This window comes from Polistes canadensis, unplaced genomic scaffold (genome assembly GCF_001313835.1).
Source record: "Polistes canadensis isolate GaletaPanama2010 unplaced genomic scaffold, ASM131383v1 scaffold_11, whole genome shotgun sequence".
Classification (NCBI taxonomy): domain Eukaryota; kingdom Metazoa; phylum Arthropoda; class Insecta; order Hymenoptera; family Vespidae; genus Polistes; species Polistes canadensis.
The window spans coordinates 722,621-738,533 of record NW_014569558.1 but is presented as its reverse complement, the minus strand read 5'-3'; the positions used below and the strand labels follow the sequence as shown (position 1 = coordinate 738,533).

The 15,913-nt window shown below is 34.6% G+C and overlaps 1 protein-coding gene across 1 annotated transcript; it reads left to right on the top strand.

The window, feature by feature from the left end:
* The first annotated feature begins 3,919 nt into the window (after positions 1–3,919).
* On the top strand, positions 3,920–11,829 carry LOC106793146 (homeotic protein deformed). The gene is made up of 2 exons (XM_014759831.1): positions 3,920–5,372; positions 10,783–11,829. Exons 1-2 carry the CDS (start codon positions 4,463–4,465, stop codon positions 11,592–11,594), a joined length of 1,722 nt encoding a protein of 573 aa, XP_014615317.1. The 5' UTR covers positions 3,920–4,462; the 3' UTR covers positions 11,595–11,829.
* Positions 11,830–15,913: the final 4,084 nt, after the last annotated feature.

Below are 15,913 nucleotides of genomic sequence, written 5' to 3'. Positions count from 1 at the left end.
GTTAACTGTTTGCCTTATGTAGTTCGACAATTTACATTGTCCTGAGATAACGGTTTGGTTAAGTAATGTTAGTATTGAAAATTCAATTAAAAGTCAACAAAACTTTTCGAATTTAAATCTCTTAGATATATAAATATAAATACCTAATTATAACGTAAAATTATAACGTTTAAAAGAAAACTATAAATTAACAATAGAAAATCTTTGAGAATTCTGGTCAAGCTTGAATACCATACAAATATCCTTCTATTTCTCCTTGAAATAACTCTTCTTCCTGTTAATGCGGAGGAAACTGTGCAGCAATTTACTATCTCCAGCAAGCAACAATTAATCAGCGAAGTCCTACCTCACTAAAAATAATACCCTAATCGTAGATTCGCGAAACTTCAATATCAGAAACGTTGCTTCCTTTCATAAGCGATCAACAAGTTGAATATAACTGAAACCCCGTTAATAAAGCGATGAAAGTGATAAATCGCGACGCAAGTCTCCTCGTCTCTTTCCCCACCCAACTATCCCCTACACCCACCACCCTCTCACCAAGCACCGTATTGCGTTATTAAAACTTTACTAATGGGCAATAATAAGCACTGCCGCTCCGAGATTGATATTAAATCATAAACTGGCTCGTTACCATTTATCATTATCACGATACGGACCATTGCCGTAGGCTTTGACTTTTTAACCCTTTTTTTTTCTATCAAATTTCTAGTGGATTTTGACGAGGATTATGTATGGGCGTTTCGGAGTTTATCATCCTAAAATATTTTTCATTAATCGCACATACGTATGGAATCCACATTTTTCTCTATTACTGTTTTATTCTTTTATTATCTTTTAACTCTCCATTTAATTCTAGCATGAAGAGGATAAAAAAAATTCCATGTATCGAGAAATATCTACGAAATGATATTTAACTTTATTATCTTATATTTCAGACAATAATATGAAAGCTCGAAATTTTCCCTTGGCGACATAGTTGTGTACACTCGTAAGAAGTCGATAGGCTCTCGTGGGTGATCCCACAATAATCGTCATCCCGAAGATCACATTCGTTTGGTAGTAAGGAGAAATAGGATGAGAAGAAATAGCAGTAGGAGTAGGAGGAGAATGAGTGGGAGTTTGAGTGGGAGGTGGATAGAAAGGGAGGCAGACGTCGTGACGACTAAGCTCTCGCGCTTCCAAGGGTGGGTTGTGGGTGTAAAAGGGGGTGTCATGCCGGCGGACCGGGAAAAGTGATTGATTGTGTTTCGCCGGAAGAGAAGAGGAGAAGGATCGTTGCGGAGAGAGACGCTGGAGTAAGCGAAAGAAATAAAGGAAGAAAGACAGAGACACGAAGGGATGGGGGGGGGATGGTGGACGATGGTGATGGTAACGGAGGAGATAGTTGGGTGGGTGGTGGTGACGAGGAAAAGGAGGAGGATGGAAGCTCGTGAACGTCGACGGTGATAGAGACGAAGAGGTCGAGCCGCAAAACGAGGAGACAACGTCCAATCCCACCCTTCCTCTCGAGTTACCCCTCGAAAGCAGCACCCCCTCTAACTTCCTCGCATCGACTACGTCGACGGACGTAGCCCCGAAGAAGAGCTCCTCTCGCAGATTCCACTCGAACCGTCATCCCCTTGGTTTCTCTTCTCGAGGGAGCTACATGAAGTAGCCATAAGAAAAATAGAAATACGCCGAGAAACGTATACGCCGAAACTAAGGAAAAAAACCCAGTCGTGAGAAGAGCCAGTAGAAAAAGCAGGTGACGCGTTCTCTCTCCCTCCCACCCTCTCTCGCTTTCTCTTAGCCCTCTTGAATTGCCACTCGTTTCTTTCTTCTTATACTTTTCTTCCTACTTTTTCTTTTATTGTCCTTGGGAAATGACAAAACGTTGCTTGCCCTTGTTATCTCGTCCTACCGACGGATCGATAGAAAAAAAAGCCCGTCTTTTTTCGATTCATCGAAATAAGTGAATTCATTGATAAAATTACTAACTGTATATATATGTAGATTGTTTTTTTTTTGGTATCTTTCTTATATTCCGATCGAAACATGCGCAAAAGTAAAAATATAATAAGTAATGATAGATTTTGACCTCGTTCAGCAATGTAATGAATTACAGTTAGCTGATAAGATAAAGAAAAATACAAGAAGCGAGGAAAACGCGTGCAACGCGCAGTACCGTTTACTTACATCCTGTAAGGATTCTACCTAACTGTGTAAGAGAGAGAGAAAGAGAGAGACCCTGAACGCCGGCGGCAGCAGCAACTACGGCACGCTGCATTGTCGTGTCTCGGCAAAACACAGTGAGTGTGCTCTTTGTGTAATGACTTGGCACTTTATATCCTTCACACTTCGCAGCTGATCACAAGTAGACGTACTTGACCGAGTGCGTCGGGACACTTGTAGAGCACTAATATAAACAAAGTACGACCGACTGGAGGATCCATTACTTTCAATTTGCCTGACGTCAGCCGCCTTATGCAATAAATATTGCCGAATACGCGAACATCGTGCCCCCCTCCCATCTCCAACTATCGATTATATCGAAAGCGCCAATAGGAAGTACCTACGATTAAACGGAATTTGAACACCCAACTTAAAATTACCGTACAGATGTTATTTTCCTATTCTAACATGATGGTATGTATCTCATTTTTTAAAAGACATGTATAGGAAAATTTGTTATAAAAAGAAAATTCTTGAGAAAAGTATAAATATATGTATAGATATGATATTAATATAAATACGAAAGTAGAAATAGGTATTGAAGAAATATTAATACTTGAGATTTGAACATCAACAACAACAACAACATCTAACGAAAGAAAAGAATTACAATGGATCTAAAAATAATGAGTGTAGTATCGATGGCATTAAATAAAAAGTAAAACATCTTGAAAGTTTTCACAAATACGACGAGCTTGAGGATTTGAAGAACGAAGCGTACGAGCGAAGGCGGGTTAAGATGATCCGTAGGAGTGACTCCCGTGGTAGTTAGGCCGGAGTGTGTCCCATAAGGGCACAAGATCTACGGCTTCCGTGGCAGGGGTTGGTCTCGTGCTTCAACAGAGTGGGGGTTGACGGTTGTGGTATAGGTAGGGGTGGTTAGAGCTGCGGTTGGAAGAGTGAGGGACGCTTTAGCTCGTAGTCAGCCGGCCGAAGAGGAACTGGAGGGAGCACTGTGAGCCGAAGCGAACTTGCCAGACGAGTTTCTACCGAGGTCCGACGAGGAGACACGAGCACAGCGAACACGTCGTTGTACTTGTATGTCGAAAGGACAAGCACTCAGACGTAGCTCAAACAAGGTTGAAACGTTTCGTGGATTTACATCAAGCTAACTGTGTAAGGTTTTAGCGTTGTTGGTGGTGAACGTTGCAATCGTGGTTACGCAAGAACGTTTATTTTTATACTCACGTCCTGTTTAACTGTGCGAAAAGTAAATCGAGTGATCAAGAATATCTACGAGTTAATAGTTGTAACGATTCTACAAATATTTTCTACGTCCATTCATTGAAGTTTCTCTGATCGACAAAAAAGGATTAACGGAAGAAACTGAAAAGAATAAAACGATAAAGAAAAGAAAAGTCTTTTCGGTGGAAGAGGAAAGAGAAGGAAGAAGTTGTAGCACCTGCCGCAGTCGGTCTCTGGCGGCGCCACTCACGTGTTGCATGCGTGCCGGGCTATCCATCATGGTCGCGGACGCGAACTCGCTCTGATTGGTTGAACCAAGCTCACGTGGTATGGTAATTGAGCCCGGTGGGCGGGAAGGAGCAAAAGGGGGCCGCGGTGGAGCCGCTTCGCGGTGGATCTCAAAAGTGGCGGTAGGAGAGGAGAGGATAAGCCGCTGTCCATCGGGAGTCCGGTGCAACTCTTCGCGGCCTTGTTCTTTTCGCCTTTTTCTTGTCTACCTCTATCTCTTTTTCTCTTTTTCTCTTTTTCTTTTTCTATATTCTTTTTTCCCTTCTTATTTATTCTTCGAAACCCCTTTTCCTTCCCTTCACTTTTTCCCAGCTGTGGAAAAAGACGTAGGCTTCTAATATCTCTTTCTACATATCTTTCTCTGTATTTACTTATCTCTTTCTTTCCTCTTCTGTCCTATTTTTTTTCTTTCTCTTTTACGTTCCAAAGGACAAGGTAGGCAAGTACGGAGAATGTATCGCGGTGCAGTGGTCAATGTGCAGTCGTGAAAATGTGCTTCACGTTTGAATGAAACCTTCTATACGTAACTATTAAGTGTTCGAGCAGACAGGACTAATTTACTCTGTGAATATGTACACGGGAATGCAAATTTCTTCGTAAAATAGATATCGTGTTACGGTGAGGGAACATAATGACGCTATCGTTCGGACGTTCAGTGTAAGGAACTCTGACGTTTGCTGTGAATCCTGATAAAGGAAGCAAAAGTCATTTAAGAAGAAAAGAGAAGGGTAGAACAAGGGGAAGAGTAAGTAAAAGAAATTGAGAAGAAGATAAAATGAGCTCCTTCTTGATGAATCCATCCGCCGGCGGTGGCTATCACCACCACCATCAGCACCAACAGCCGGCGGCTAGTCATCATCTTGCTGCTAGTTCAGTTATGGTCGACCCGAAGTTTCCACCAAGCGAGGAATATAGTCAAAGTAACTACATACAATCTACCGGTGCAGATTTCTTCTCCAGTAGTACCGCAAGCCACCATCTCAATCATCCCCAGTCCCACCAGCTCCAATATGGCTATCACCAACATCATCATCAGGCTGCTACAACGCCGTATGGAGCATCGTCGGCTGTACAACTGAACGGTGGATATGCCGGATACGGAGGATATTATGGGCCTCATCATCCGCATCACCAGGTTCATGCTGTTCACCATGCAAGTTTGCATCCTCATCATCACGCTGTTGGTGCACTCGCGATGCCACCGGAAGCACAGCAACCACCTCACACGTGTCCATCTTCGATGCAAGCACCACAACAGCAACAACAGCCACCGGTCACTGCGTCGACCGTTCTTGGATCCACTCCCTTATCGCCGTCCATTATGCAAAATCATGTGCAACAGCAAGAAGCTATGCAGCAACATCAACATCAACAACAAAATCAGCAACAACCTCACGATGGTAGCGTCTGCAGTCCAGCAGGTTCCGGGTCGTTGCATCGAGACAACTCACCAGATCTTCAGCAACAATCGAATCAACAAAATCAGCATATACAAAATGCACAACAACAACAGTCGCAACATCAACAGCAGCATCACGTGGACGATGGATCCGATCAAGATGATATTGAGGACGATCAGATGATGGACGGCTCACCTGGTATGATGGAGGAAGAAGAAGATGACGAGGAAAATGGAGACCGTGTCATTTATCCATGGATGAAAAAAATTCACGTTGCTGGTGTTGGTAAGTTCAACGTTCTATAATACAATATCAATTAAACTCCATTCGATATTTAATGTTTCCATTTTAAATTTATTGCTTTCGGGGGAAATACTATTTAAATAATTAGGAATTACATCTATACGTTTTTAAATGTTTGTTGCTGTATAGTAGATATATTTGGTAAAAAGTAACAAACATCTTTATGGTATTCCGTCGGATACTACAGAACTCAGATAAACAATTTAACAATTTCATGCTTTCGATTTATCTCTTTTGTTCTACGTAAAATAATAATTTTCTTTTATTTCAGAATCATAATTATCTTCATAATTTTCTGTTTCTCTTAATAATACAACCATCATCAAGAAAATTATTTGACGGTTGTTAAATAATAGTTCAAATGTCATAAAATAGTTTTTCGTTAATGAATGAATAATTTTCTATTTCTCAAAGCACATTTTTTATTCTGAAAGAAAACAGATTTGTTTCGTATTTAGATCGTAAAAAATTGAAAACGAGATGATTGAAAAGATTTACAGGTAGAAGGTAGTAAGCTAGTCTTTATTGGACCTGTTCATCGAAACATTTTACAAATTAGATAAATCGCTAAGGGAGACTCTATTGTTGGTGTGTATTGTTGGTCTTGGGAGATTCTAGTCTGGTGTGTAAACTATACACCTTACATGTAGAAGTATCCCTAGCATTATACTCGTACAGCGATTTTTCTAGCAAACACTAGAAGACTTATGGGAACAAATTTATCGTACACTTTAGGATAAATGAGCTACCTGTTTGGGGATGAGGCGGTTTGGAAACAGTTTTTGTTACGCCTAATGCCCTCATATATCTCATATCCTATCTAACGTCAACTTAAGAATCGTAGAATCGAGAAGTCACTAAAGAAATCTATTTTTCTTCTATCAAGAATTTATTTCGATAAATAAAACGTAAATTTAAAGTTAACGAGAGAAAACAAATTAAATTATAACAATTTTTTTTCGAATTTTTATTATGTATATTATCTAATGTAAAATATTAAATAGTTAAGTATAAAAAATTTACTAATTTAAAAATGCAGGAGAGAAAAACGGTAAATATTATCTTACAATAAAAAATTAGTTGAGTATACTACTTATATGCATTAACATTAAACCTATTATATACGGTCAAATGATCGCGTCCTTTAATTTATAAAAATATGGTGATTTTTAAAAATCCTGTAATTTGTAAAAAATGCATTGAAAACGTATAATTTACTTTACATTATTTAATTAACATTATTCATTTCTAAATAAAAGAAATTCTTTTTGTTCACTCTAATGAATTGACTAAAATCTTATTCTATATTAAAATATGTTTTCTTTAAGCGGTCATTTAACTGCTCACGGGAGGTATAGATATACACAAAATATCGATATATTTATCGTTAAATGAAAAATATTAAATAATCATAGTAATTGTAATAAGCTTAATATATTCCATACAGATTTTAAAGTGGAAAAGTTTAGTTAACGCCATAAACGATGTACGTAAGTTTTTAAGAATTCAATTATTAATTATGCAACTTTGTGTCATCCCGTTTTTTGGTCTCTATACTTACCAATAATTGTTTTATATTAAATGAAATAATATTTCTACAATTGTTAAAACTTTTCGATTGCATTTGTCGCTATGTGTTACTCTTTACAGAAAAATATTCAGAAGTCATAGAAAGAGAAAAACTTTCGCGTCACGTTGTTCTGTTATATTCTAAAGGCGTTTTCTTCGGCTTACGAAAAAGAACGAACTTACACATAGAAAGGTAAAGAAAGAAAGAGAGAGAGAGAGAGAGAGAGAGAGAGAAAGAGAGTGGAGATGAATTTTTGCAACGTAATATTTTTTGCTGCTACTAGGGTGCCTTACCAGGCTCAAATTTCTATTCCCTTTGACCGTATAAAACCGCTGCTCATTCCAACTTGCAACTATTTCCCTTTGAGTTTCTTCTGACTGAACGTGGTGCTTGCTGGTAACACGAACGACAGGCTTTCGTGCATTAGTATAAAGAAACGCCACGAGAAAATCGAAATAGTTAGCTCGTTGACTTTAAAAAAATCGATCGAGATACGCATGCACCGTGTTGTAGAAATTCATTTAGAAATTTAATTAGTTACATTTTTTCGAAGGGTGTATGTTTTAATTTTTATACGGTATCCATGTTGTTTATCGGTTTACATTTCTATAGTTACCAATAGAAGCATATCGATTAATCAGAAATATTGATAGAATTAAATTCGATTGAGATTTGGTCTTATATAAAATCGTTTAACAAAGTTATTTAGACAATAACTGGCACAATTGGTCTCCTAATCGGTGATGGCGCTGATTCTTTGATTTAAAAAAAAATCGTTATAAAGAATAAAATAAAAAAGAAAATATGTGTTTGTTCAATTAATTTCTATATTACAAAAACACTTATTTCGATATGCTCGAATAAGCAATATACATACACATTCGTCACTCCAATCAGCACATGCACGCTTGACCGAAGATACTAAAAATTCATTATCTAGATATCTAAATATAAATAATAATATTGAAATAACTAAATACACAGTCATCTTAAATAATAAAATTTATAAGATAAATCAAATTATTAGGAGAAAAATATCGAATCACATAAAAATGATTGATTTTCTACTAGAATAGAAAAAAATGTGATATAGTATCTTTGTATAAATCAATATATATTCTTATAATTTATAGATCTTAGAAATTTATTGAAATTTTCTTTAATATTTCTGTATAGACGTTCAAGTACCTTCATACTTGAAGTATGTGTTTACGTTGTCCGTCGGAACGGACAGGAGAGCAATCTCTTTCCTTCGAACGTCGAACACTGTTCACCGGAGGTTGAAGTTTCGAGGGACCATGAGAAAGAGAGTATGAGAGAGAAAATGAGAAATGAGAAGAGAAGAGAGCAACGGTCAGTCTCGGAATGGAATGTGTCCGTGCACAGATTCTAAACCAAACTCATTCCCTTGTTTTCTATATCGGATCGGACCACCAACAAACATTTCCTAGAAGGGAACCCGTTTGAGTTCTTGTACACGATATTGGCGAAATATTTCTTCTCGTATCGATAATCAACAATCGTACGTTTAAAAACTTGTTCGTCTATATTGTTGTCTTTGTTTTTCATATTTTCTTTTTTTTTTTTACATTTTGCATAAACTCGCGTCTTTATTTATCTTCTCGTAGCTGTATATATACATATGCATGTTTCAAATGATATATGATGTGTTCCAAATAATCTAGTTTGTCTTATGATATCTTAAATATTTAAATTAATCAGACTCTAGAGTAAAATAGCATTATTAGGAAACAAATAATGTTTTCCCGAAGGAAGATAGAAAATTTTTCTTCTTATTAACTGACAAGAATTGTTATTATTTTAAATCGAATATTCCTTTTTTTTCATTGATCCGTGCTAAATATATTCATTACATATGTGTTAGAACAAATTTGTATTATTATTATTATTATTATTATTGGTATCCTTATTGTTTATGATCGAATCAAAAGGTTCAGTATAACTGACTAAACACTACTTTTTTTTCAATATTTAAATAATAAAACTTGAATATTCGTTTATTACAATAACATTTGAACAAAATCCTAATAATCTCGTACAAAATACATACCAAGTATAAATCTATCTATTTGTGAATATATTTATATATAAAATTATGCTTAATATATTATATACCACAGAAAATAGATAATCTAGGAGACTTAAGTATATAATTTTTCAAAATATAATTTCAAAACGATAAATATCGTTACCTTTATCTTTACTTACAAAATATCATACCAAGATAATGAATTCTAGACACTAACGAAGTATCGGTAGACGTCTCTCCATTTCTCAGCAATACTCTCTCTCTCTCTCTCTTTCTCTCTCTTTCTTTTTTTTCTTACTCTTGTGAAAGAGAGACCAATAGAGCTCCGGAAGCTACGTAAAGAAACGGAGACTCCGTTCGAGATTCGCGTTACACAATTTTCTGCTTATTATGCGAGGCTCGTCCTTTTCACTCAAGCAACGCTATACGCATCTAGCAACGTTAGTTTATCCATCGTCTATGCGTAAGTAAGTACTTAAATACATGTATATGGATAGATATATGTATATAGGTACTACTTATATGCATGTTTCTTGTTCTTCGGATAACAGCAGAGTCGTTTCCATTAATAGCACGGTGTCATACGCGAATGAATGCGAATAATACTCGTATGACTACGTTGTTCCTTGATCTCATCTCTCCCTCTCTTTCTCTTTCTTTATTTCTCTTTCTACATAAAACTCTTTGTTCGATCGGAAGGTAACGTTATTCCTTTGAAGTCCGTTTCTCGCGACGAATTTCATCAGTGGGATCATTTAATGACATATATCGTATACGCGAAACATGAATGAAAATTTAGAACTGTTAAAATTTTTATATATTTTTTTTTGGTTCTAGTTAAAATTTACGAAAAAGAATATTCGAATATTATGTACACAAATCAAGTCATAAGAATTTCTCTCTTTTCCGTTTCGTTGTTTTAATTATATACTTAGAAATCTCAATGATTTATAAATGCAAAAACGTTTGAGATACGAGTTCATTATTACATGTTTTTTTTTTCTTTTATAATCACCTGCATAATATATTATTTAACGATATATGTGATTACTCTTTTGCGATATGCATTAAATTGATTTTTTTTTTTCTTTAAATTATGGAAATTCGAGATTTATCAAGATGGAAGAAAAAGTTTGGGAACTATAATCTTAAGTAATAAATCATACTTACTAGTTCAATTACTTTTTGTTTTTGCTGGTAGATCTGCTACTTTTTTTTAATTGTCGATAGTTTTTCTAAGGTTCGAATTACGATGAGGGTGTTGCTTGAGATAATTCTAACATCAAATAATTGAAATTCATTTGTTTTTATAAGTATCTTAAGTCTTTAATATTTGAGTACCATGGTCAACATTCGAATGGTGCCGTCGTCGTTACTGCACTAACGATGTTAATTGATACAATATCCAATGACGTAACTACTTACAACGGTCGGTCTTCAAGATATCGAAGAACTTATTAAAAGTATTTGGGAGAATTGAAATAAAGTACATAATAACATTTCTTTGAATTTAAAACCAAAATTGTCCGGTTTAAACGTCTAACAATTAAACAAATCTAATCGAATTACATATAATAGTATAATTAAACTATTATAATTAATTAATTTTAATTATTCAAGGACATTTTACAATAGAAATAATTTATTTAAATATATATCAAGATGAATTATTATTCGTTCAACTATTTTGAAGATTATCGGTGAATAAAAGTGAAGAAAATAAAAAAAAACCAAATAAGCATATTAACCATGCGTTGATTTGTTTCTTTCAGCGAATGGTTCTTATCAACCTGGAATGGAACCAAAGAGGCAAAGGACCGCTTACACACGACACCAGATTTTGGAGCTCGAAAAGGAATTCCATTACAACCGTTACCTCACGAGAAGGCGGCGGATCGAGATAGCACATACATTGGTACTGTCCGAGAGACAGATCAAAATTTGGTTTCAGAATCGAAGAATGAAATGGAAGAAGGACAACAAGCTACCGAATACGAAGAACGTTCGTAGAAAGAACGCAAATGGTCAGGTAGCAGCAACAGCGACAACAACAAAATCAACTAAGGGAAGCAGCAACAGAACGAAAAGTGTCTCTGTTGCTGCTGCATCAGCCAATGGAAATAACAATAATGGACAGAGAAAGAACAACAACAATTCACCATCCAGTGGTTTAGATGGAAACAATTTGGATAGTGGAGTTGGCCTCGATATGGGTGACGTTCACGGTGTCAACTCGTCTCTTCCTCATCCGAACGTGGTACATCCGAGCTTTCAAGGTCACCCTCATCCTCTCGCCCACCTTCAAGCACAGCTGAGTCACCATCACGTGGCGGCTGGAATGATGGACGGTCCAACAACGATCGGACCAACGATCGGCTCTACGATCGGTCCTACGATCGGTCCTACGATCGGTCCTACGATCGGTCCTACAATCGGCCCTACTGCTGGACCAATGGGACATATGTCTTCCGGAAGCATCAGTCCACTTGAACCAGCCACCAGTCCTCCTGGACTTTCTCAAGTATCGTCCTCTGTTGTCCCACCGCCACCGATAAAATCAGATTATGGACTGACTGCTCTGTAACACCCGCTTACCGAACAATATCACGATCATCGAATTTACTCTATTGGTGTTTTCGACTACGATCTCGCAGTTGGAGGAACCTGAACTCGATTACTCATTTCGATATTTGCTGACAATTCTTTTAGTTTCTCCAAATTACATTGTCTCTTATTTCGTTTCAATCATTTTTCTTATCCTCTCTTCTGATTTTTTACAGCAGAAATCTCAAGGTTCATATAAAAAAAACTGAACAAATCAGTAACCTAAAATAGAGTTAGTATTATTTATTAATCTGATCATTATTTTGTTGTTTTTCAAAATATCAACAATTTTTAGCTCTGGATAATTAGTGTGGATTTAGTGTGTGATGTTTATTCATATATACATTCAATCGAATGTAATTTTCTTAAGAATAAAAATATTTTTTAGGACTTTTGTTTCCGAAATTTACTTTTCAATGAAATTGATAAATGACGTGTGAAATATCGGAAAAATGATATTTTGAAATAAACTGTTCATTATTCAATTTATTGTTTCCCTTGAACGTGCCATCGTGCTTGTAGTCAACTACTACTTAAAAATAAGCTTCTTTGTTGCCTGATTCAGTGGTATCTGAATTAGATACACGTTTTAATTATTTCCATGCATCGCAAAAAAATGCGACATTACTTATGTAAATGTATATAAATCTAGACGACATAATTGTACATATTCTTGTAAAGAATAATTGTAATATCGAGTATTCGAAGCAAATGATCTATGTTCCATATATTCTGATTATTATGATTAATTATTAATTATTGTATAATTGTATGATTTTAGCGTAACGAGTTAAACGTCGTCAAATGAATAAGAAAATGAAAAATTACTAATTGATTGTTATTATTATTATAGGGACGTTTGCTTTAACTAGAATTAGATAATAACTAACCGGTTCTAATCTTCACAAACATAACGAGAAGTATGGCTTCCGATACGAAGTTACGCGAATCTATGTTCATTAAAGTGGGTCATTTGAAATCAAATAAAAATAAAAAAAACGAATAGATATATATATATAAGAAAATAATTAAATAAAAGAAATGTTAGGATTAGGACAAAGCAGCAAAAACGTTCAGTAATTAATATACACAGAGTTTATCTAATAAAATAATAATTTTGTTTGTTTCTTTTACAGATATATACTAACATCGTAGAAGACAATTTAGCATTGTTTAATAAGTTTTTGGAAAGAGTTCATCGGTTCAAATGTTGAATCGTGCCGATGATACGTACCTCCTATTTCATAAAACTTATTAAAAAATACAAAATGTCAAAACAAAATTATAATTTAACTTATTTAGTAGATAAATCTTGTATATTTAACTACAATACGTTTTTAAATTTTTACTTATTTGAAAACATGACTCAATTCTTGAGCTTAGATTCGATCGATGAATACATCATCGTTTTTCTCGCGTTGTTAATAAAAAAACCTTGAAAACCGTACTGATCGCGAGTTCCATGAATACTCAAACCTTTAAAAGCGATATACCGTATCGATTCAAAATCGTACGAATTTCAAACGTTCTACCGAGTTATTATTTTCTGATGATAGTTACGTGTATTATATTTCGAACAAGCTCTTTGTCCTTATAATTAATTAAACTTTCAATAGAAAAAAAATAAAGGAACGAAATAACAAGGAAATAATATACGCTCCCGCCCCAACCCCCCTCGCTCCCAATCAAAATTCATGGATCATCTCTCGTTATGTAGAATTAACTAATCAGTTGTAAATACTAATTCGAATATATAATAGATAGTATATTGTCTATTTTTATTGAAATGACACGAGGGATCGACCAATAACAATTAGGACGTGATTGTATGTTCGACGAAAACCGAAAAATAAAAATAATTGTATTATTATTATTATTATTATTATTATTATAATTATTATTTTAGTATATTATAAATAATAATAATTATTATTTGATTATTTTATTATATTTTATTATTATTATTATTATTATTATATGAGTAGTAATCAAACGATTTATGCACAGAGTTGCTGTGACGATATACCAAAATGATACTAATTAATAAATAGTCGATAAACAAAGTAGATCATATATACATGTATTAAAAAATGTTCATTCTAAATAATGAAAAAAATTACATAATACATATAAATATATACACATATATATATATGTATATATTTATACGTATATGATATGAGACATTTAGTGTAATTATTGATAAGCGCTAAAGTGTAAGAAATGTTCTAATAAGTGTGACACTATACTTATTATTATATGATGTATATATCTTGTACGATAAGAATTTAATCGGGCACACATCCAATGCTTATGTTTATATTGATAAATAAGTCAATATATTACGATCGTGAAATAAATAAATAAATAAATGTTTCGTAATTTACAATATAATCCCGTGTTTTCGACAGACCTGGAAAAAGAAGAAAAAAAAAAAGAAAGAAAGAAAAGATTAATTGGACAATAACAGTTATCTTTTTTATCGTAGAAAAATCAGAGCTTCTCAAAGTGTTAGTCGCGACCCCATATTGATTCGCCTAACTAAATTTAAGTATCACAAAAATTAGAGTAAAATTTACAATTTCTCAAATATGTAACCGCAGAAAATTAATTACAGAACAATTTGGCAATACTATACGTAAAGTATTGTGGAAGAGAAGATAGTATGAAAATATTTTCTCTGATAAAGGGGATTACCAAATATAAAAAAGTTTGAAAAGTCCTGTACTATACCACAGTTATTGTAAATATACTTCTTACGGAAGAAGGTGGACCAGACTTCACTTTCCATTTATTTTAAAAATTAGCAAGTTAAATGAATTTGAAAAATCTCATTAGGCTGAACTTCTGGATCAAAGATAGGATAAAAGTCTTCACACTTCTTAATTACCTGGAACAGCACGAATTGTAAAAGGTAAAATCAATAGATTATACAAAAGTTATAAGGATTTTTTCCCATTGGTCAAAATTTATGCTTAAATATGTGCACTTATTTGCGATATTATCGTAAATACGGTGCAACATGATAACTCAACGATTATATATGAATATAAGTAAAAAAAATAAAACACACATAATGATCGTTTCAACACAAAATCTACGTTAAGTTATACTTACAACACGTCATTTTCAAGACTTGCAATCATAATAATGAAAATGATTTATTGGATTCCATCGATGAATATTTTTCTCATTCGTCCATTGTGCTAATCCTGTTTCTAGCGAGGAGAATTTAATAGCAACATAATTGCCATAGTTGTCAATAAAAATCAAACATCATAACTATGTAATATAATGATAACTTTCAAGGGAACTTAACAAATAATAGTTTATTCTTAGAATTTCAAAAAAAAAAAATCACGATGAAGAATATGACAATAGTCAGTGACATGGTTGATTACATTCCATCGATGTACATTTTCCTTTTTCCTTAATCACCACAATTTTTAACTAACCAAAATCAATCACTGTCAATGTTACATAATACACGTGTCAATTCGTTAACAACATTAATCAGTAATTTTTGTGAAGAAAGATAAAAATCTCTTAAACAAATAAAGTACGGATATTAAAAATATTTCACTTTACGCGTACACCACACACACAGATAAATTTTTATATTACTAACATTTGCTATCGCAATAAACGCGAACGATTTAAAAATAATACATCAATTACTACCATTTCTTATAAATAATTATAATTGAAAAAAAAAAAAGAAAGCACATAGAAGAAAAGAAACCATAAGATATAAGAAAAATCAAGTTAGTCATGGTGTTGATATCGTCGAAAACTCGACGTTCCCCATATCTTCAAGCAGAATTTCTCTCTCCCTCGAATCGTCTGCTTTCGCTTCCCACTCTTCTATCCCTTTATGAAAAGGCAGGATGTGTATACATAGAAATACGTGTGTGTATCTGTACATAGAAAACATGTATAGGTAGGATATAATATAATATAATACTATGACGGTATACTATATATACGAAATATATATATATATATATATATAATAATATATATATGTGTGTGTGATGGTTTGGAGGATGAGACTGAGAAGAGGCAGGCTAGTTGGTGCGCATGCGCGAGCACGTGCGTTGGAAGCTCGGCCCGGGGGATATCCCAAGGCGAGTAACGTGGCTACAACCGGAGACCGGAGGGGTGGTACCTGTGAAGAAAAGTGGGGGTAAAGGATCGTGGTTCTGCCTCCGCCCATACGGGCAAGATAAGCCGCAACCGGACTCCAAAGTCCGGCATGCCCCTTTTTACGTCCCTTACTTGCTCTTCCGACTTCAATCG

Excerpts from the sequence above, each read along its gene's own strand:
- LOC106793146 (XM_014759831.1), top strand. The coding sequence starts at position 4,463 with ATGAGCTCCTTCTTGATGAATCCATCCGCCGGCGGTGGCTATCACCAC. Across the intron at positions 5,373-10,782 it reads AATTCACGTTGCTGGTGTTG|CGAATGGTTCTTATCAACCT; the intron begins GTAAGTTCAACG and ends TGTTTCTTTCAG.